A 21071-nucleotide genomic window follows, 5' to 3' on the forward strand; every position below is an offset into this window, starting at 1 on the left:
CCAGGTCCCCTCAAACCTACCTGTTCATGATAGGTTAGTGACTCTAATGATTGATTTATGCTAGGTCTGGCATCCGCTGTGTTTACGGTCACAAGCACAGAATGGCTTTAACCCAACTGGCATGTGTTTAGTGTGCTTGATATACTGAATGCATCCAATCCTGTATCCAGCAGAATACTATTACTGTATAGATTCAGTAGAAAGTCAATAGAAAATCCAGCATTGCAAATAAGTGAAATGAGGCTTAAATAAAGAAAAAGAAAAATGTAGATTGTGTATTTATTATTTATTATTAGCCTGAAACAATAATTTTTAAAAGCATAAGACTGAGCCATCTCTGTTGTTAGACAGCAGTCCCAGTTCTCACTTTCTCCTCTGATATCTCCTCAATATGGATCACTAGACTCTCCATCAGGTCAAAGGTCACCAGAGCACACTGCAGTACCTGTGAAGTCCAAATAACTCAGTGCCAATTCAAATTATTAAATTCAATGTGACAAGCAAGCAAAAACAGCAGGGGTAACGTGGCTGTCGTTACCTGATACTGCATCTCTGGGGTCATATCTGATACCATCTTGTTCTTCACAGTCATAGTCTGAACTAATGCACCTCTAGCCTCTCTGGCTTCTGTTAGTGGATGAGAATCACAATAATACATTGATTTGTGTACACAGTATATCACATGTTGTACATTGTTCCCAGAATAATACACAGTATTTACATATAATACATTTTAATAGATGGAGTACTGTAGTGTAGAGAGATCTGCTTTCTTACCCTGTGCTTGAATCTTCTTGTCCTCTCTCATGTTCTTAACCTGCCCTGCGTAGTAGGCTCTAGAGAGGGCCAGACACACCCTCAGCATCTTCAGGTAGTCCTCTTTGATCTTGAACAGCTCCGGCCATATACTTGACTGAAAACATCAGCGTTAGACCATCACCATGCTGTCTTGTCTTAACCACGTCAACTGACTAGTAGCGAGGTTTAATCTTCTGAGTTATATGAATGTGTCAAAAACACTCACTGTCTGCTGCCAGTCCATGTCCCGCATATGCAGGTATCGTAACAGATTGAGAGACTCCATTACTCTAAGGTAGAGATGGACAAAGAATACTATACTGAACAAAAATATAAACGCAACATACAACAATTTCAAAGATTTTACTGCATTACAGTTCATATAAGGAAATCAGTGAATTTAAATAAATTCATTAGGCTCTAATATATGGATTTCACATGACTGGGAAAACAGAAATGCATCTGTTGGTCACAGATACCTTCTCGTCACAGATCTCGTCACGGTATCTCTGTGTATTCAAATTACCATCGATAAAATGCAGTTGTGTTCGTTGTCCTTAGTTTATGCCTGCCCATACCATAACCCTTCCGCCACCATGGGGCGCTCTGTTCACAACGATGACATCAGCAAACCGCTCGCCCACACAACGCCATACACATGGTATGAGGTTGTGAGGCCGTGGTCGTGGATTCTCTAAAACGACGTTGGAGGCAGCTTATGGTAGATACATTTACATAAAATTCTCTGGCAACAGCTCTGGTGGACATTCCTGCCGGCAGCATGCCAATTGCACGCTGCCTCAAAACTTGACACATCTGTGGCATTGTGTTGTGTGACAAAACTGAGCATTTTAGAGTGGCCTTTTATTGTCCCCGGCACAAGGTGCACCTGTGGAATGATCGTGCTGTTTAATCAGCTTCTTGATATGCCACAACTTTCAGGTGGATGGATTATCTTGGCAAAGGAGAAATGCTCACTAACAGGGATTTAAACAAATTTGTGCACAACATTTTTTATAAATAAGCTTTTTGTGCGTATGGTACATTTCTGGGGTCTTTTTATTTCAGCTCATGAAACATGGGACCAACATTAAATAAATAAAAATGTTACATGTTGCGTTTATATTTTTGTTCAGTGTATATTATATTGTCTGTGTTTCAATCGGGCATTACAAGTTGACAACAGTCAGCTGATGTTGACCTGTTTACTACTGTCTATGTTTTAAACTGGATGGAGAGTTGATTAATCAATTATATCTTGTTGGCTAAGAATGCTATCTCCATTGTTAGAAAGAAAGGGATTCTAGGAATGAAACCTGAACTTCATTAGAGAATAGATCTGTGCCGTAGTCCATGTTCCATCTGCCTTATGCTGGGCACCAGATATATGTGCTCTCTACTGCAGTATTAATGACCAGATAAGGGAACAGTCACAGCTTGTAGAGGGGCAAGGCAGGCTCACCAGTCCAGGGTTTGTATTTTAGACTACAGAGAGGTATCAGGATTGCTTAGACAGATCCTATGGGCCAGTTTCCCAGACACAGATTAAGCCTAGTCCTAGAAAAAGTATGCACACTGCTCTCCATTGACAGTGTTTTTTATTCTAGGACTAGGTTTAATCTGTATCCAGGTAACCGGCCATAAATTTAGGGAGAGGACAAACGGTACTAACCTGTCCATACTGTTCAGCAGGTCTGTTTCTGGGCCCCGTGGGAAACAGAGAACCAGTCTCAGTAGGGGCAGAACCTGGGTTCCCATAAACCATTCATTCTCATGACCTGGCTAGAGATAACAAGGAGAATAACACAATTATAGGTTGCACTGTATACACCTTTTCTAATGCAATGAAATGGAGCTACTGTCCTGTTTATCAAAATGTCTCCTACTACGGTGCATTCAAAAAGTATTCAGACCCCTTGACTTTTTCCACATTTTATTACATTACAGACTTATTCTAAAATGGATTCAATTGTTTTTTCCCCCCTCATCAATCTACACACAATACCTCATAATGACAAAGCAAAAACAGGTTTTTAGAAATAAAAAAAACTGAAATATTATATTTACCTAAGTATTCAGACCCTTTACTCAGTACTTTGTTGAAGCACCTTTTGCAGTGATTACAGCCTTGAGTCTTCTTGGGTATGACGCTACAAGCTTGGCACACCTGTATTTGGGGAGTTTCTCCCATTCTTCTCTGCAGATCCTCTCAAACTTTGTCAGGTTAGATGGGGAGCGTCGCTGCACAGATATTTTCAGGTCTCCAGAGATGTTCGATCGGGTTTAAGTCTGGGCTCTGGCTGGGTCACTCAAGAACATTCAGAAACTTGTCCTAAATGCTCCAGAGCATTTTTCATCAAGGATCTCTCTGTACTTTGATCCATTCATCTTTCCCTCGATCCTGACTAGTCTTCCAGTACCTGCCGCTGAAAAACATCCCCACAGCATGATGCTGCCACCACCATGCTTCACCGTAGGGATGGTACCAGGTTTCCTCCAGACGTGACGCTCTGCATTCAATCTTGGTTTCATCAGACCAGAGAATCTTGTTTCTCATGGTCTGAGAGTCTTTAGGTGCCTTTTGGCGAACTCCAAGCGGGATGTCATGTGCCTTTTACTGAGGAGTGGCTTCCGTCTGGCCACTCTACTATAAAGGCCTGATTGGTGGAGTGCTGCAGAGATGGTTGTCCTTCTGGAAGGTTCTTCCATCTCCACAGAGGAACTTTGGATCTCTGTCAGCATGACCATCGGGTTCTTGGTCACCTCCCTGACCAAGGCCCTTCTCCCCCAATTGCTGAGTTTGGCCTTGCGGCCAGCTTTAGGAAGAGTCTTGGTGGTTTCAAACTTCTTCCATTTAAAAATGTTGGAAGCCACTGTGTTCCTGGGGACCTTCAATGCTGCAGAAATGTTTTGGTACCCTTCCCCAGATCTGTGCCTCGACACAATCCTGTCTCGGAGTTCTACGGATAATTCCTTCAACCTCATGGCTTGGTTTTTGCTCTGACATGCACTGTCAAATCAAATCCAATTGTAATTGTCACGTGCGCCGAATACAACAGGTGTAGACCTTACAGTGAAATGCTTACTTACAAGCCCTTAACCAACAATGCTTTGAGAAGTTAAGAAAAAAAGGTATTTCGTAAAAAAATTGAAAATAGAAAATAAAAGTAACAAATAATTAAACAGCAGCAGTAAAATAACAAGCGAGGCTATATACAGGGGGTACCGGTACAGAGTCAATATGTGGGGACACCGGTTAGTTGAGGTAATATAGGTAATATGTACATGTAGGTAGAGTTAAAGTGACTATGCATAGATTATAACAGAGAGTAGCAGCAGTGTAAAAGAGGGGTCTGGATAGCCCTTTGATTAGCTGTTCAGGAGTATTATGGCTTGGGGGTAGAAGCTGTTAAGAAACCTTTTGGACCTTGACTTGGCCCTCCGGGACCGCTTGCCGTGCGGTAGCAGAGAGAACACTCTATGACTAGGTCCTCTTCCTAGGTTTTGGCCTTTCTAGGGAGTTTTTCCTAGCCACCGTGCTTCTACACCTGCATTGCTTGCTGTTTGGGGTTTTAGGCTGGGTGTCTGTACAGCACTTTGAGATATCAGCTGATGTAAGAAGGGCTATATACAGTGGGGCAAAAAAGTATTTAGTCAGCCACCAATTGTGCAAGTTCTCCCACTTAAAAAGATGAGAGAGGCCTGTAATTTTCATCATAGGTACACTTCAACTATGACAGACAAAATGAGGGGGAAAAATCCAGAAAATCACATTGTAGGATTTTTTATGAATTTATTTGCAAATTATGGTGGAAAATAAGTATTTGGTCACCTACAAACAAGCAAGATGTCTGGCTCTCACAGACCTGTAACTTCTTCTTTAAGAGGCTCCTCTGTCCTCCACTCGTTACCTGTATTAATGGCACCTGTTTGAACTTGTTATCAGTATAAAAGACACCTGTCCACAACCTCAAACAGTCACACTCCAAACTCCACTATGGCCAAGACCAAAGAGCTGTCAAAGGACACCAGAAACAAAATTGTAGACCTGCAACAGGCTGGGAAGACTGAATCTGCAATAGGTAAGCAGCTTGGTTTGAAGAAATCAACTGTGGGAGCAATTATTAGGAAATGGAAAACATACAAGACCACTGATAATCTCCCTCGATCTGGGGCTCCACGCAAGATCTCACCCCGTGGGGTCAAAATGATCACAAGAACGGTGAGCAAAAATCCCAGAACCACACGGGGGGACCTAGTGAATGACCTGCAGAGAGCTGGGACCAAAGTAACAAAGCCTACCATCAGTAACACACTACGCCGCCAGGGACTCAAATCCTGCAGTGCCAGACGTGTCCCCCTGCTTAAGCCAGTACATGTCCAGGCCCGTCTGAAGTTTGCTAGAGAGCATTTGGATGATCCAGAAGAAGATTGGGAGAATGTCATATGGTCAGATGAAACCAAAATAGAACTTTTTGGTAAAAACTCAACTCGTCGTGTTTGGAGGACAAAGAATGCTGAGTTGCATCCAAAGAACACCATACCTACTGTGAAGCATGGGGGTGGAAACATCATGCTTTGGGGCTGTTTTTCTGCAAAGGGACCAGGACGACTGATCCGTGTAAAGGAAAGAATGAATGGGGCCATGTATCGTGAGATTTTGAGTGAAAACCTCCTTCCATCAGCAAGGGCATTGAAGATGAAACGTGGCTGGGTCTTTCAGCATGACAATGATCCCAAACACACCGCCCGGGCAACGAAGGAGTGGCTTCGTAAGAAGCATTTCAAGGTCCTGGAGTGGCCTAGCCAGTCTCCAGATCTCAACCCCATAGAAAATCTTTGGAGGGAGTTGAAAGTCCGTGTTGCCCAGCAACAGCCCCAAAACATCACTGCTCTAGAGGAGATCTGCATGGAGGAATGGGCCAAAATACCAGCAACAGTGTGTGAAAACCTTGTGAAGACTTACAGAAAACGTTTGACCTCTGTCATTGCCAACAAAGGGTATATAACAAAGTATTGAGATAAACTTTTGTTATTGACCAAATACTTATTTTCCACCATAATTTGCAAATAAATTAATTGAAAATCCTACAATGTGATTTTCTGGATTTTTTTTTCTAATTTTGTCTGTCATAGTTGAAGTGTACCTATGATGAAAATTACAGGCCTCTCTCATATTTTTAAGTGGGAGAACTTGCACAATTGGTGGCTGACTAAATACTTTTTTGCCCCACTGTAAATACATTTGATTTGATTTGGCTGGAGTCTTTGACAATTTTTAGGGCCTTCCTCTGACACTGCCTGATATAGAGGTCCTGGATGGCAGGAAGCTTGGCCCCAGTGATGTACTGAGCCGTACTCACTACCCTCTGTCGTGCCTTGCGGTCGGAGGCCGAGCAGTTGCCATACCAGGCAGTGATGCAACCAGTCAGGATGCTCTCGATGGTGCAGCTGTAGAACCTTTTGAGGATCTGAGGACCCATGACAAATCATTTCAGTCTCCTGAGGGAGAATAGGCTTTGTCGTGCCCTCTTCACGACTGTCTTAGTGTGTTTGGACCATGATAGTTTGTTGGTGATGTGGACACCAAGGAATTTGAAGCTCTCAACCTGTTCCACTACAGCCCCGTCGATGAGAATGGGGGCGTGCTCGGTCCTCCTTTTCCTGTAGTCCACAATCATCTCCTTTGTCTTGATCATGTTGAGGGAGTGGGACCTCTTCAACTGTGGGACCTTATATAGACAGGTGTGTGCCTTTCCAAATCACATCCAATCAATTGAATATACCACATGTGGACTCCAATCAAGTTTAGAAACATCTCAAGGATGATCAATGGAAACAGGATGCACCTGAACTCAATTTAGAGTCTCATTGCAAAGGGTCTGAATACGTATGTAAATAAGGTATTTCAGTTTTTTATTTTTAATAAATTAGCAAAAAACTCTAAACCTGTTTTCACTTTGTCATTATTGGGTATTGTGTGTAGATTGAGGAATAGTTCTTAATTAATCCATTTTAGAATAAGGCTGCAACGTAACAAAATGTGGAAAAATGGAAGGGGTCTGAATACTTTCCGAATGCACTGTATATCTTACCTTTAAGGAGAGCTCAATCTGATTTTTGATGTTCTTTATAATGTAACCCTCTACTCCGGCATGGCAACTGGTTTTTATCATACACCTATGATAAGAAATCAGGATATTCAAGTTGTTTGTAATACCATGTGGTCCTGAGGCCCTCCCTGGATGCACGTTTTGGTTTTTGCCCTAGCACTACACAGCTGATTCAAATAAACAAAGCTTGATGATGAGTTGGTTAATTAAATCAGCTGTGTAGTGCTAGGGCAAAAAACAAACATGCACGGGGGGTACTGCTATAGAGTACTACAGATTAATCCATTGCGGACGACATATAGGCTATACAGTATTCTCACCTGAAGAATTTGTGCTTAGCCTCAGGTCCCAATTTATCTATGAAGAGCTGTAACACTTTAAACCCTCGTTCTCTCTGGTAATGGGAGAAAGGAGTTATTAGGCTAGCAGGTACATAGACCCAAAATTATTTCAATTGGTTTTATTCATTCAGGAGTTTTATTCAATTACCAAACGCTGAATTGGACACACAGTCAGGATCTGCACCAAATGCTGCATTTCCACACAACAACAAAAACACAAATCACAAATTATTATTATTACGTTTGTTACATATGCATCTGTTTAGCTGTTTCTGGTATGTAGTTAGACTCACCTGTGGAACACTGTAAAATGACTTTAGGTCCTGCAGTTCAACTGGGAGGCTGTTATCCTCCACTCTCTCCAAGCTTTTTGTATATAATTCCTGAATGATAGAGCATGGAGAAGAATACTTAGCAATACTTACTACTCAGAGATTTCACTCAATATAGTATTGGGAAGATTTGAAATCAATTTATCCTTACCAGGCCTTTGAGTAGGAACGATTCTTCCTTTCTATTTTAGGAAAGCAAACATCTTGTTTAGAGGAACACACTATATCTTAAACCAATGTTTTATTATCATGTAAGAACAGTATAGCTCTGAAAACATACCTACTCAGGAGGAGGTCAATATATTCCATATTACACTGCAGGACAAACACAGGGCTGAGAGATCAACAAAATAATATTAATACTATTATATGTTTCAAATATAGTTATCACCCCATATCTTCAATGATACGGTTATTCAGAACCTTTCTACTGTGTTTCACCTGAAAACTGCTGGAAAGCTCTCGATGGTGATGAGCTGGACAAAGAGCAGGTATGCCAGACAGGCCCGTGACTCCTGGGCTTCAGTACTGTCTGTCAGGAGGCCAGACTCCTCCCTCTTCTTCAGAGCCTTGTAGAACAGGAGGCCTGGGAGAGGCTCCTGGATGGCTGGTAGGGTGGCCTAGGATCAAAAACACAATGTAGTCTTGTTTTAGCTAGGTTCTTATTAAAATTGTCTCTATGAGGTTGATTGCCTTGTTTGGTAGTCTCGCTGGACTTGCTGGAAGATGCAGTAGAAAAAGAGCTAACCCTTAGTGTAGTGTGCAGAGCCATTTCAAAAGGCCATCCCTCAACCAAGTAGGCCCGGATTACTTACCAGTATGTCTGTAGCAAAGTGCCATAGGGGAGACTGTTTATGGATGTCTATAGCCTGGTCAAGCTGTGCCTGAAGGAGTGGCTCCCTCAAGCTCCCCATGCAACTGTAGAGAGAAGAATAATATGCATTACAGATCAACAAGCCGGTGTCAGTATCTTCTACTCTCCTGATTATAACCTGGCCAATAACTACATCTGATTGATACATGTTGGTGCTCCTTTTAGCAACATTAATATCCAACAAAGCACACAGTCAGGCAGACAGACACCTACAACTTGAGAAGCTCAGTCTTTAGCTGATTGTCTGAAGCAGTGCCACCATCCTCGCTGTTGTCCCTCCTCTTCACTTCCTCCACGAATGGCTCCATGAACCTGGCCAGGGCTGAGCAGCAACGACACAGACCATACGCATCCTCCACTTCTTGCTCCTTGGTGTAAGGCACTGGCAGCCTGGACAACTGCTTCTGTAGGGCAGCCAGAGCCAGGCCTACCCAGGGAGCCTTCTCCTCACCCAGACGCAGCAGCACTAGGAGATGGACGGAGACATTCAAAAGTCACCAACATGAATAGCACTAGGAGAGGCAAGGATACATTATTAAAAAGTAATTGAAGGAATGCATTATGTATAGGTTGTTTTACTGCATTCTGATTTGCTTTGAGGTAATGTATTAATAAATATTTGGAAAGGATTGTATTATAATGGCTCTCTACTGTCATTCAATCAATTACAAGAAAAATGTGGGTTATCTAAGACTACTTAAGAAATCTTATTCAATCGCTTCAACAGAATCTGGATTAACCTAAAGCATCTAACAGTAGCATAGAACAAATACTGAAAGAAGCTGCAACGCCAAAGAAGTTGATTGCCAAGTTATATCGAGGGTTGACTGAATTTTTACCTGATGGTTCAGAAACTAAGGTAAAAATGGGAAACAGATCTCAAAGAAGAAATTGATGAGAACTATTGGTCACAGATACAGTTGAAGTTGGAAGTTTACATACACCTTAGCCAAATACATTTAAACTCAGTTTTTACAATTCTTGACATTTAATCCTAGTAAAAATTCCCTGTCTTAGGTCAGTTAGGATGACCACTTTATTTTAAGAATGTGAAATGTCAGAATAATAGTAGAGAGAATGATTTATTTCAGCTTTTATTTCTTTCATCACATTCCCAGTGGGTCAGAAGTTTACATACACTCAATTAGTATTTGGTAGCATTGCCTTAAACAATTTAAACTTGGGTCAAACGTTTCGGGTAGCCTTCCACAAGCTTCCCACAATAAGTTGGGTGAATTTTAGGCCCATTCCTCCTGACAGAGCTGGTGTAACTGAGTCAGGTTTGTAGGCCTCCTTGCTCGCACACGCTTTTTCAGTTCTGCCCACACATTTTCTATAGGAATGAGGTCAGGGCTTTGTGATGGCCACTCCAATACCTTGACTTTGTTGTCCTTACGCCATTTTGCCACAACTTTGGAAGTATGCTTGGGGTCATTGTCCATTTGGAAGACCCATTTGTGACCAAGCTTTAACTTCCTGACTGATGTCTTGAGATGTTGCTTCAATATATCCAAATAATTTTCCTACCTCATGATGCCATCTATTTTGTGACGTGCACCAGTCCCTCCTGCAGCAAAGCACCCCCACAACATAATGCTGCCACCCCCGTGCTTCACGGTTGGGATGGTGTTCTTCGTCTTGCAAGCCTCCCCCTATTTCCTCCAAACATAACGATGGTCATTATGGCCAAACAGTTCTATTTTTGTTTCATCAGACCAGAGGACATTTCTCCGAAAAGTACGATCTTTGTCCCCATGTGCAGTTGCAAACCATAGTCTGGCTTTTTTATGCCGGTTTTGGAGCAGTGGCTTCTTCCTTGCTGAGCGGCCTTTCAGGTTATGTCGATATAGGACTCATTTTACTGTGGATATAGATACTTTTGTACCTGTTTCCTCCAGCATCTACACAAGGTCCTTTGCTGTTGTTCTGGGATTGATTTGCAATTTTCGCACCAAAGTATGTTCATCTCTAGGAGACAGAACACTTCTTCTTCCAGAGCGGTATGGCGGCTGCGTGGTCCCATGGTGTTTATACTTGCATACTATTGTTTGTACAGATGAACGTGGTACCTTCAGGTGTTTGGAAATTGCTCCCAAGGATGAACCAGACTTGTGGAGGTCTACAATAATTTTTCTGAAGTCTTGGCTGATTTCTTTTGATTTTCCCATGATGTCAAGCAAAGAGGCACTGAGTTTGAAGGTAGGCCTTGAAATACATCCACAGGTACACCTCCAATTGACTTAAATTATGTCAATTAGCCTATCAGAAGCTTCTAAAGCCATGACATAATTTTCTGGAATATTCCAAGCTGTTTAAAGGCACAGTCAACTTAGCGTATGTAAACTTCTGACCCACTGGAATTGTGATACAGTGAATTATAAATTAAATAATCTGTCTGTAAACAATTGTTGGAAAAATTACTTGTGTCATGCACAAAGTATATGTCCTAACCGACTTGCCAAAACTATAGTTTGTTAACAAGAAATTTGTGGAGTGGTTGAAAAACTAGTTTTAATGACTCCAACCTAAGTGTATGTGATTTGATTTGATGTAAACTTCCGACTTCAACGGTATGTGAAAATGTTCATATTTGCTCCTACAATCTTAGCCATAAATTATTGCAATTGAAGATAATCCATAGGATTTACTACACTCCTGCTAGGATGCATGTAATGTACCCAGAAATGTCATATCACTGTTGGAGATGCAAAAAACTAAAACGAACCCTATTACATATGCTGTTGTCCTGTGAGAAATGGACACCATTTTGGGATAATGTCTGTGCCATCATATCATTGTGTCAAGGATTTTACATCCATCCATCTCCATGATTATGTCTGTTGCGGAATGTAAATATTCTTGACCAATATCACAGAAGGTTTTGTAATTTAGATCTAATTGCTGCAAAAATATGTGTAGCTATCAATTGGAAAGCATCATACACACGCATCGTCAATAACGAACTGAAGGTAGTTACATTCCATTAGATTGTGTTTTATGAAATTAAGCAAAAAAAAGACATGTTTGATATAATCTGGAAACCTCACATTGGCAATCTTGAGGAGTGTAAGATTTCCCAACATACATAACTGTGTTTGAATTTGATGTACATGTATATGTGTATTGAAATGGAAGGCTACTGTGTTTTTGTACGTTTATGGACAGGTCTGGGAATGTTGTGTTGTTTTTGTGCTCTGTTTGCATTTATAAATAAATAAAATATTGGTATAAAAAAATGAAGGGGAACGTCATCAAGATTAAGTTACAGTAAGTGTCCAGTAGAGGGAAGCAAACAACATCTGCAGGAGATAGCCTTCGCAATACCACTGCTAAGTATTACCTGTTTGAAGATGCGGGACCATAAGTTCGATGGTATCAGCGATGAGGTCCGGATGAAGGTCATCCACTTGGCCGAGAAAAATCAGCATGAGTTCCATCGGGCTGCATGTCTGAGAGACAAGATTTATACATTACTGTTAACTATGATGCCATGTCATGTGAATCTACCTGCTGTTTAGCCTCCTGCCATCCAATTCTGTCAAGGGTAATTCATAATGCTTATAGTTTACCTCGGCCAGGTGTGTGATAACGGCCTGACAGGTAGAGGTACTCTTCTTCTTCTTCAGTACCTCGGCCACCAGGGACGCAAGGAGGCCACAGCCCATAGACTCCACTATTCCCTGGGTCAGATAAAATAACCAAAAACTTCTGTGTCATGTCTACTTTTTACATTTAGAAAGAAAGCAGCAACTGATGATAAAAAACAGTTGTGCAAGTTTATGGGAGGTATACAAATTGTTGGTTGCATGTGGGCTATCTTGCAAATGACCACCTTGACTACCACCTCACGTCGGTCAAAAAAGCTAAGTTGATATCCTAGCGAGGTTGCTATAGACCCTGTTATGACTCCATGACATCCCAGCGTGGTAGCTGTAGACCCTGTTATGACTCCATGATGTCCTACCGAGGTAGGTATAGATCCTTGTATGACTCCATGACATCCTAGCGAGGTAGCTAGAGACACTTGTATGAGTCCATGATGTCCTAGCGAGTTAGCTATAGATCCTGTTATGACTCCATGACATCCTAGCATGGTAGCTATAGACCCTTGTATGACTCCATGACATCCTAGCGAGGTAGCTATAGACCGTTTTATGTCTCCATGATGTTCTAGTGAGGTAGCTATAGACCGTTTTATGACTCCATGATGTCCTAGCGAGGTAGCTATAGACCCTGTTATGACTCCATGACATCCTAGCGAGGTAGCTATAGACCCTTGTATGACTCCATGACATCCTAGCGAGGTAGCTATAGACCCTGTTATGACTCCATGATGTCCTAGCGTGGTAGCTATAGACCCTGTTATGACTCCATGACATCCTAGCGAGGTAGCTATAGACCCTTGTATGACTCCATGACATCCTAGCGAGGTAGCTTTAGACCGTGTTATGACTCCATGATGTCCTAGCGTGGTAGCTATAGACCCTGTTATGACTCCATGACATCCTAGCGAGGTAGCTATAGACCCTTGTATGACTCCATGACGGCCTAGCGAGGTGGCTATAAACCCTGGTATGACTCCATGACATCCTAGCGAGGTAGCTATAGACCCTTGTATGACTCCATGACATCCTAGCGTGGTAGCTATAGACCCTGTTATGACTCCATGACGTGCGAGCGAAGTAGCTATAGACCCTGTTATGATTCCATGACATCCTAGCGAGGTAGATATAGACCCTGTTATGACTCCATGACGTCCTACCGAGGTAGATATAGACCCTGTTATGACTCCATGACATCCTAGCGAGGTAGCTATAGACCCTGTTATGACTCCATGACATCCTAGCGAGGTAGCTATAGACCCTGTTATGACTCCATGACATCCTAGCGATGTAGCTACAGACCCTGTTATGACTCCATGACATCCTAGCGATGTAGCTACAGACCCTTGTCTGACTCCATGAAGTCCTAGCGAGGTACCTATAGACCCTTGTATGACTCCATGATGTCCTAGTGAGGTAAGTATAGATCCTGTTATGACTCTATGATGTCCTAGCGAGGTAGCTATGGACCCTGTTATTACTCCATGATGTCCTAGCAAGCTAGCTATGGACCCTTGTATGACTCCATGATGTCCTTGCAATGTAGCTATAGACCCTGTTATGACTCTATGATGTCCTAGCGAGGTAGATATAGACCCTGTTATGACTCCATGACATCCTAGCGTGGTAGCTGTAGACCCTTGTCTGACTCCATGACGTCCTAGCAAGGTAGATATAGACCCTGTTATGACTCCATGACATCCTAGCGAGGTAGCTATAGACCCTGTTATGACTCCATGACATTCTAGCGTGGTAGCTGTAGACCCTTGTATGACTCCATGATGTCCTAGCGAGTTAGCTATAGATCCTGTTATGACTCCATGACATCCTAGCGATGTAGCTACAGACCCTGTTATGACTCCATGACATCCTAGCGATGTAGCTACAGACCCTTGTCTGACTCCATGAAGTCCTAGCGAGGTACCTATAGACCCTTGTATGACTCCATGATGTCCTAGTGAGGTAAGTATAGACCCTGTTATGACTCTATGATGTCCTAGCGAGGTAGCTATGGACCCTGTTATTACTCCATGATGTCCTAGCAAGCTAGCTATGGACCCTGTTATGACTCCATGATGTCCTTGCAATGTAGCTATAGACCCTGTTATGACTCCATAATGTTCTAGCGAGGTAGCTATAGACCCTGTTATGACTCTATGATGTCCTAGCGAGGTAGTTATAAACCCTGTTATTACTCCATGATGTCCTAGCGAGCTAGCTATGGACCCTGTTATGACTCCATGACATCCTAGCGAGGTAGCAATAGACCCTTTTATGACTCCATGATATCCTAGCGAGGTAGCTATAAACACTTATATGACTCCGTGATGTCCTAGTGAGGTAGCTATAGACCCTAGTATGACTCCATGATGTTCTAGTGAGGTAGCTATAAACACTTATATGACTCCATGACATTCTTGCGAGGTAGCTATAGACCATTGTATGACTCCATGACATCCTAGCAAGGTAGCTATAGACCTTGTTATGACTCCATGACATCCTAGCGTGGTAGCTATAGACCCTGTTATGACTCCATGACCTCGTAGCGAGGTAGCTATAGATCCTTGTATCACTCAATGACGTCCTAACGAGGTAACTATAGACCCTGTTATGACTCCATGATGTCCTAGTGAGTTAGCTATAGACCCTTGTATGACTCCAGGTATCCTAGTGAGGTAGCTATAGACCCTTGTATGACTCCATGATGTTTTAGCGAGGTTGCTATATACCCTGTTATTACTCCATGATGTCCTAGCGAGGTAGCTATAGACCCTTGTATGACTCCATAAAGTCCTAGCGAGGTAGCTATAGACCCTTGTATGACTCCATAAAGTCCTAGCGAGGTAGCTATAGACCCTTGTATGACTCCATAAAGTCCTAGCGAGGTAGCTATAGACCCTGTTATGACTCCATGACATCCTAGTGAGGTAGCTATAGACCCTGTTATGACTCCATAAAGTCCTAGCGAGGTAGCTATAGACCCTGTTATGACTCCATGATGTCCTAGCGAGGTAGCTGTAGACCCTGTTATTACTCCATGATGTCCTAGCGAGGTAGCTATAGACCCTGTTATGACTCCATGACATCCTAGCGAGGTAGCTATAGACCCTTGTATGACTCCATGATGTCCTAGTGAGGTAGCTATAGACCCTGTTATGACTCCATGATGTCCTAGCGAGGTAGCTGTAGACCCTGTTATTACTCCATGACATCCTAGCATGGTAGCTATAGACCCTGTTATGACTCCATGACATCCTAGCGAGGTAGCTATAGACCCTTGTATGACTCCATGATGTCCTAGTGAGGTAGCTATATACCCTGTTTTGACTCCATATGTCCTAGCGAGGTAGCTATAGACCCTTGAATCACTCCATGACGTCCTAGCGAGGTAGCTATAGACTGTTGTATGACTCCATGATGTGCTAGAAAGGTAGCTATGGACCCTGTTATTACTCCATGATTTTCTAAAGATCTAGCTATGGATCCTTTTATGACTCCATGACATCCTAGTGAGGTAGCTATAGACCCTGTTATGACTCCATAAAGTCCTAGCGAGGTAGCTGTAGACCCTGTTATTACTCCATGATGTCCTAGCGAGGTAGCTATAAACCCTGTTATGACATCCTAGCATGGTAGCAATAGACCCTGTTATGACTCCATGACATCCTAGCGAGGTAGCTATAGACCCTTGTATGACTCCATGATGTCCTAGTGAGGTAGCTATATACCCTGTTTTGACTCCATATGTCCTAGCGAGGTAGCTATAGACCCTTGAATCACTCCATGACGTCCTAGCGAGGTAGCTATAGACTGTTGTATGACTCCATGATGTGCTAGAAAGGTAGCTATGGACCCTGTTATGGCATCATAGCGAGGTAGCTATAGGCCCTTGTATGACTCCATGATGTCCTAGCGAGGTAGCTATGGACCCTGTTATGGCTCCATGATGTCTTAGCGAGGTAGCTATAGACCCTTGTCTGACTCCATGATGTCCTAGCGAGGTAGCTATAGACCCTGTTATGACTCCATGACATCCTAGCGAGGTAGCTATAGACCCTTGTATGACTCCATGATATCCTAGTGAGGTAGCTATAGACCCTGTTATGATTCCATGATGTCTTACCGAGGTAGCACTGGACCCTGTTTTGACTCCATATGACCTAGCGAGGTAGCTATAGATCCTAGTATCACTCCATGACGTCCTAGCGAGGTAGCTATAGACCCTAGTATCACTCCATGATGTCCTAGCGTGGTAGCTATAGACCCTTTTATGACTCCAGGACATCCTAGCGAGGTAGTTACAGACCTTTGTCTGACTCCATGATGTCCTAGCAATGTAGCTATAAACCCTGTTATGACTCCATGACATCCTAGCGAGGTAGCTATAAACCCTGTTATGACTCCATGACATCCTATCGAGGCAGCTATAGACCCTTGTATGACTCCATGATGTCCTAGCGAGGTAGCTATGGACCCTGGTATGGCTCCATGATGTCCTAGCGAGGTAGCTATAGACCCTTGTCTGACTCCATGTCATCCTAGCGAGGTATCTATAGACCCTGTTATGACTCCATCAAAATTAACTACATTTCCATTCCATGTTTTCTTTAGTGAATATCCCTTCGCTACAGTTAGATAATACTTTTTGTCCAAGTTGAGGGTTTTCTCAGATTTTTCATTTGTGAGTCAATTCAATATCTTCCACCCATATACCTCCTGAGGCTCCTTTAGCTCCTTAAAGACTTTGAAAAACCACCCTGACACATGCTCCTGTAAGTGTAGGGTTTAGAGCAAAAGAAGGCGTGGGGAGCAGGGACAACCAAGGGCACTTAGAGAAGAGCCTTTCCAAACAGGGTCACCATCACTGGAGCGAGAAATCTGACTGAATATCGGCTGGTTCAGTCCTGACACCTTCAGGTCAACAGCCCAACAACAAGCTCTGGGTAATGGCAGAGAAGCGATCGTTATTTTATGTATACATCGCAAATGGCACCCTATTGTCTACATAGTGCACTACTTGGGATGCACACTATATGTCTATGGTGGCAATGTAGCAAAGTGGCCTGTACTGTTAGCTGTAGTAGTAGACTTGCTGATGTTGTCACAGAGGAGACTGGAGTGTGCATGTGTCTGTCATCACCATTATCGGCCTCTGGGACTGGAATCTACTACACTACACTGTCAATGTGTAAAAATGTGTCAACCACAAGGTATATTTTACAACAATTTTCACAAATAGAGCAGTGTAAAAGCACCCAATGTCCTCCCGGTTCACTCTGTAACAGTAAGGTGTGATTCTTCTTAGGATATCTTTGAATTGAATTACTCACTTAGCGGCGCATGAGAGGGGTTTTCATTGGAGGGCTTACGAATGTGATGGCGATCGATGCATTTACCTGGTTCTTCTCATCCTGAATGAAGTCTAGCAGTTGTGTCGTGTCACCCTGATTAATATACGCCAATCCAGCATTCTGGAACAGCTCATGGTCCTCTGGCCTTAAACCATCTTCCACCACGGCTTTTCGCTGTACAGATACAAGATGCCAACTGACACCACTCACAGAGACAGCTAGTTCAAAGTAATAATTCTGACAATATTATGCATCTGATTAGTCATATTATTGTTGAAAATGTCTTATCAATGATATTATATTAAGCGTAGCTAGTTCTTATCATTCTTATATGAGCCACTGTTAGCATGTTAGCTTACCCATCTCTGGATGACATCCTGCAGCTGATCAGCCATCCTCAGCGTTTGTCTTGAATAACAATCGTGGAGGGGTCCAAAAAATAAGAGTGTGAATATTCAGAATATAGATGAAATAATGATAATATCAAAATTTCTGCCAAAAATAGGACACCAGATAGTTACTGTTGCGGTTTGAAATTACTTGTGGTAAAGGTGGACTGTCCAGAGACCTCAGTCAGTAAACCTCTTATCAAGCCCTATGTGCCTGAGCTATAATCGGATTAAAGCAGTGCTACATAGTCACGGCAGACAACAGAACAGTCTGGAAGGCTCTAGCTGAGTCGAGGGAGACTCACTCAATCTTAAACCGCTAGAACTAACTGCATGCTGGTGACCTGGGTTTGTTTTGTTTTGTTTTAATAAACCACAAATGTAGGCTCCTGTAGGGAAGTAAAGTTCATATCTTGTACATCAAATGCATAACAGACTCTAAGAACCAGTACTGAGCACTGGCCTAAGCTGTATCAGTTTGCTGCCCCAGACAGACAGACAGACAGGAACACACACACACGGCTGTAGCTAGTTGAGATAAATAGATAGGGCGTTTGAACGGTAGGATTTAGCCAGCGGCTGCTGGTTAGGATAGGTTTGCTCTCTGTATTGGGCCGTGATGAAAGCAAAGCCCTGAACAAAAGCCACAAAGCAAATACACGCAGAGACAGTGTGCTGTGTTGACTCTGATTTAGTCATCTTTAATTGGAGACTGATGATTGTTGTGACGGTTACATGTAGCCTACTGTATGTCAAAGCTGCTTACAACAATATACGGTTGCAAGAAAAATTATGTGAACCCTTTGAAATTACCTAGATTTCTACATAAATTTGTCATGAAATTTGATCTGATCTTCATCTAAGTTACAACAATAGACCAACACAGTCTACTAAAAACACACAAACTATTATACGTGTTCATGTCTTTATTGAACACACCTTGTAAACACAGTGCAGGGTGGGAAAATGTGAACCCTTGGATTTAATAACTGGTAGACCCTGCTTTGGCAGCAATAACCTCAACCAAACATGTTCTGCAGTTGCGGATCAGACCTGCACAACGGTCAGGAGGAATTTTGGACCATTCCTCTTTACAAAACTGTTTCAGTTCAGCAATATTCTTGGGATGTCAGGTGTGAACCGCTCTCTTGAGGTCATGCCACAGCATCTCAATCGGGTTGAGGTCAGTACTCTGACTGGGCCACTCCAGAAGGCGTATTTTCTTCATTTGATTCATTGGTTCGTTGTCTTGTTGTTGTTTAGTGTTTTACATATCGTAGACTCGTCAACAGAGATGTTAGCATGTTCCAGAGATTTCTGTAAGTCTTTAGCTGACAGTGTAGGATTCTTCTTAACCTCATTGAGCATTTTGCGCTGTGCTCTTGCAATCATCTTTGCAGGACGGCCACTCCTAGAGAGAGTAGCAACAGTGCTTAACTTTCTCCATTTATAGACAATTTGTCTTACTGTGGACTGATGAACATCATGGCTTTTATAGATACTTCTGTAACCCTTTCCAGTTTTATGCAAGTCAACAATTCTTAATCTTAGGTCTTCTGAGATCTCTTTTGTTCGAGGCATGATTCACATCAGGCAATGCTTCTTGTGAATAGCAAACTCACATTTTATGAGTGTTTTTTATAGGGCAGGGCAGCTCTAACCAACATCTCCAATCTCGTCTCATTGATTGTTCTCCAGGTTAGCTTTTGGAGAAGTCATTAGCCTAGGGGTTCACATACTTTTTCCAACCTATACTGTGAATGTTTAAAATATGTATTTAATATAGACAAGAAAAATACAATAATTGTGTGTTATTTGTTTAAGCAAACTGTGTTTGTCTATCGTTGTGACTTAGATGAAGATCAGATCAAATATTACGACCAATTTATGCAGAAATCCAGGTAATTCCAAAGGGTTCTGTCACGTTCTGACCTTTATTTCCTTTGTTTTGTCTTTATTTAGTATGGTCAGAGCGTGAGTTGGGGTGGGCAGTCTATGTTTGTATTTCTATGTTTTGCTATTTCTGTGTTTGGCCTGATATGGTTCTCAATCAGAGGCAGCTGTCAATCGTTGTCCCTGATTGGGAACCATATTTAGGTAGCCTGTTTTGTGGGTGGTTGTCTTCAGTCTTTGTGTGTCTGCACCAGATAGAACTGTTTCGGTTTTCACGTTTTGTTGTTTTGTATTTTGGAAGTGTTCAGTTTATTGTCTTTTATTAAACATGATGAACACTAATCACGCTGCGCTTTGGTCCTCTCCTTCTTCCACAGAAGAAAACCGTTACAGGTTCACATACTTTTTCTTGCAACTGTATGAAAAATATCTGGAAAGGAGAGGGGAAAGAGGGAATTTGAAAATAATCAGTTGTAGAGGATAACTTTATAAAAGAAAGTAGCACTTATTTTTCAAGCACTGTACTCACTCGATATCAAAGACAACCACAATGATACATTGGGTCATTCGTTTTCACTATACATTGAGATGATGCAGACTGAGACAGCCAAATACTTATAAATGCAACATGCAACAATTTCAAAGATTGTACTGAGTTACAGGAAATCAGTCAATTGAAATAAATGAATTAGGCCCTAATCTATGGATTTCACATGACTGGGAATACAGATATTCATCTGTTGATCAGAGATACCTTTAAAAAAAGAAGTAGGGGTGACGATCAGAAAACCAGTCAGTATCTGGTGTGACCACCATTTGCCTCATGCAGCGCAACACATCTCCTTCGCATAGAGTTGATTAGATGGTTCATTGTTGCTTCTGGAATATTGTCCCACTCCTCTTCAATGACTGTGCGAAGTTGCTGGATATTGGCGGGAACTGGAACAGGCTGTCGTACACGTCGATCCAGAGCATCCCAAACATGCTCAATGGGTGACATGTCTGGTTAGTATGCAGGCCATGGAAGAACTGGGAGATTTCAGCTTCCAGGAATTGTGTACAGATCCTTGGGACATGGGGCCGTGCATTATCATGCTGAAACTTGAGGTGATGGAAGCGGATGAATGGCTCGACAATGGGCCCAGGGTGTCTCTGTGTATTCAACTTTCCATCGATAAAATGCAATTGTGTTCGTTGTCCGTAGCTTATGGCTGCCCATACCATAACCCCACCGCCACAATGGGGCACTCTGTTCACAATGTTGACATCAGCAAACCACTCACCCACATGATGCCATACATGCTGTCTGCTATCTACTCGGTAAAGTTGAAACCGGGATTCATCTATGAAGAGCACACTTCTCCAGCATGCCAGTGGC

At 42.4% G+C, this 21071-nt stretch overlaps 1 protein-coding gene across 1 annotated transcript; it reads right to left on the minus strand.

Annotated features, from left to right (window-relative positions):
* Window positions 1-343: 343 nt before the first annotated feature.
* Window positions 344-17806, minus strand: LOC120054311 (glomulin-like). Its single transcript, XM_039001724.1, has 18 exons — window positions 17771-17806; window positions 17457-17585; window positions 12028-12138; window positions 11799-11907; window positions 8672-8924; window positions 8400-8502; window positions 8026-8204; window positions 7865-7918; window positions 7736-7766; window positions 7546-7635; window positions 7401-7442; window positions 7232-7305; window positions 6894-6978; window positions 2471-2580; window positions 1025-1088; window positions 778-913; window positions 539-618; window positions 344-445 (listed from the first exon to the last, which is right to left on the minus strand). Exons 1-18 carry the CDS (start codon window positions 17804-17806, stop codon window positions 344-346), a joined length of 1788 nt encoding a protein of 595 aa, XP_038857652.1.
* Between the last annotated feature and the right edge of the window lie 3265 nt (window positions 17807-21071).

This window comes from Salvelinus namaycush, chromosome 10 (genome assembly GCF_016432855.1).
Source record: "Salvelinus namaycush isolate Seneca chromosome 10, SaNama_1.0, whole genome shotgun sequence".
In the NCBI taxonomy this organism is placed as follows: Eukaryota; Metazoa; Chordata; class Actinopteri; order Salmoniformes; family Salmonidae; genus Salvelinus; species Salvelinus namaycush.

Coding starts and splice junctions, on each gene's coding strand:
- LOC120054311 (XM_039001724.1), bottom strand. CDS start 17,806: ATGGCTGATCAGCTGCAGGATGTCATCCAGAGATGG. Junction 11,908..12,027: donor TTATCACACACCTGGCCGAG/GTAAACTATAAG, acceptor CTTGTCTCTCAG/ACATGCAGCCCGATGGAACT. Junction 7,636..7,735: donor CGTTCCTACTCAAAGGCCTG/GTAAGGATAAAT, acceptor TCTATCATTCAG/GAATTATATACAAAAAGCTT.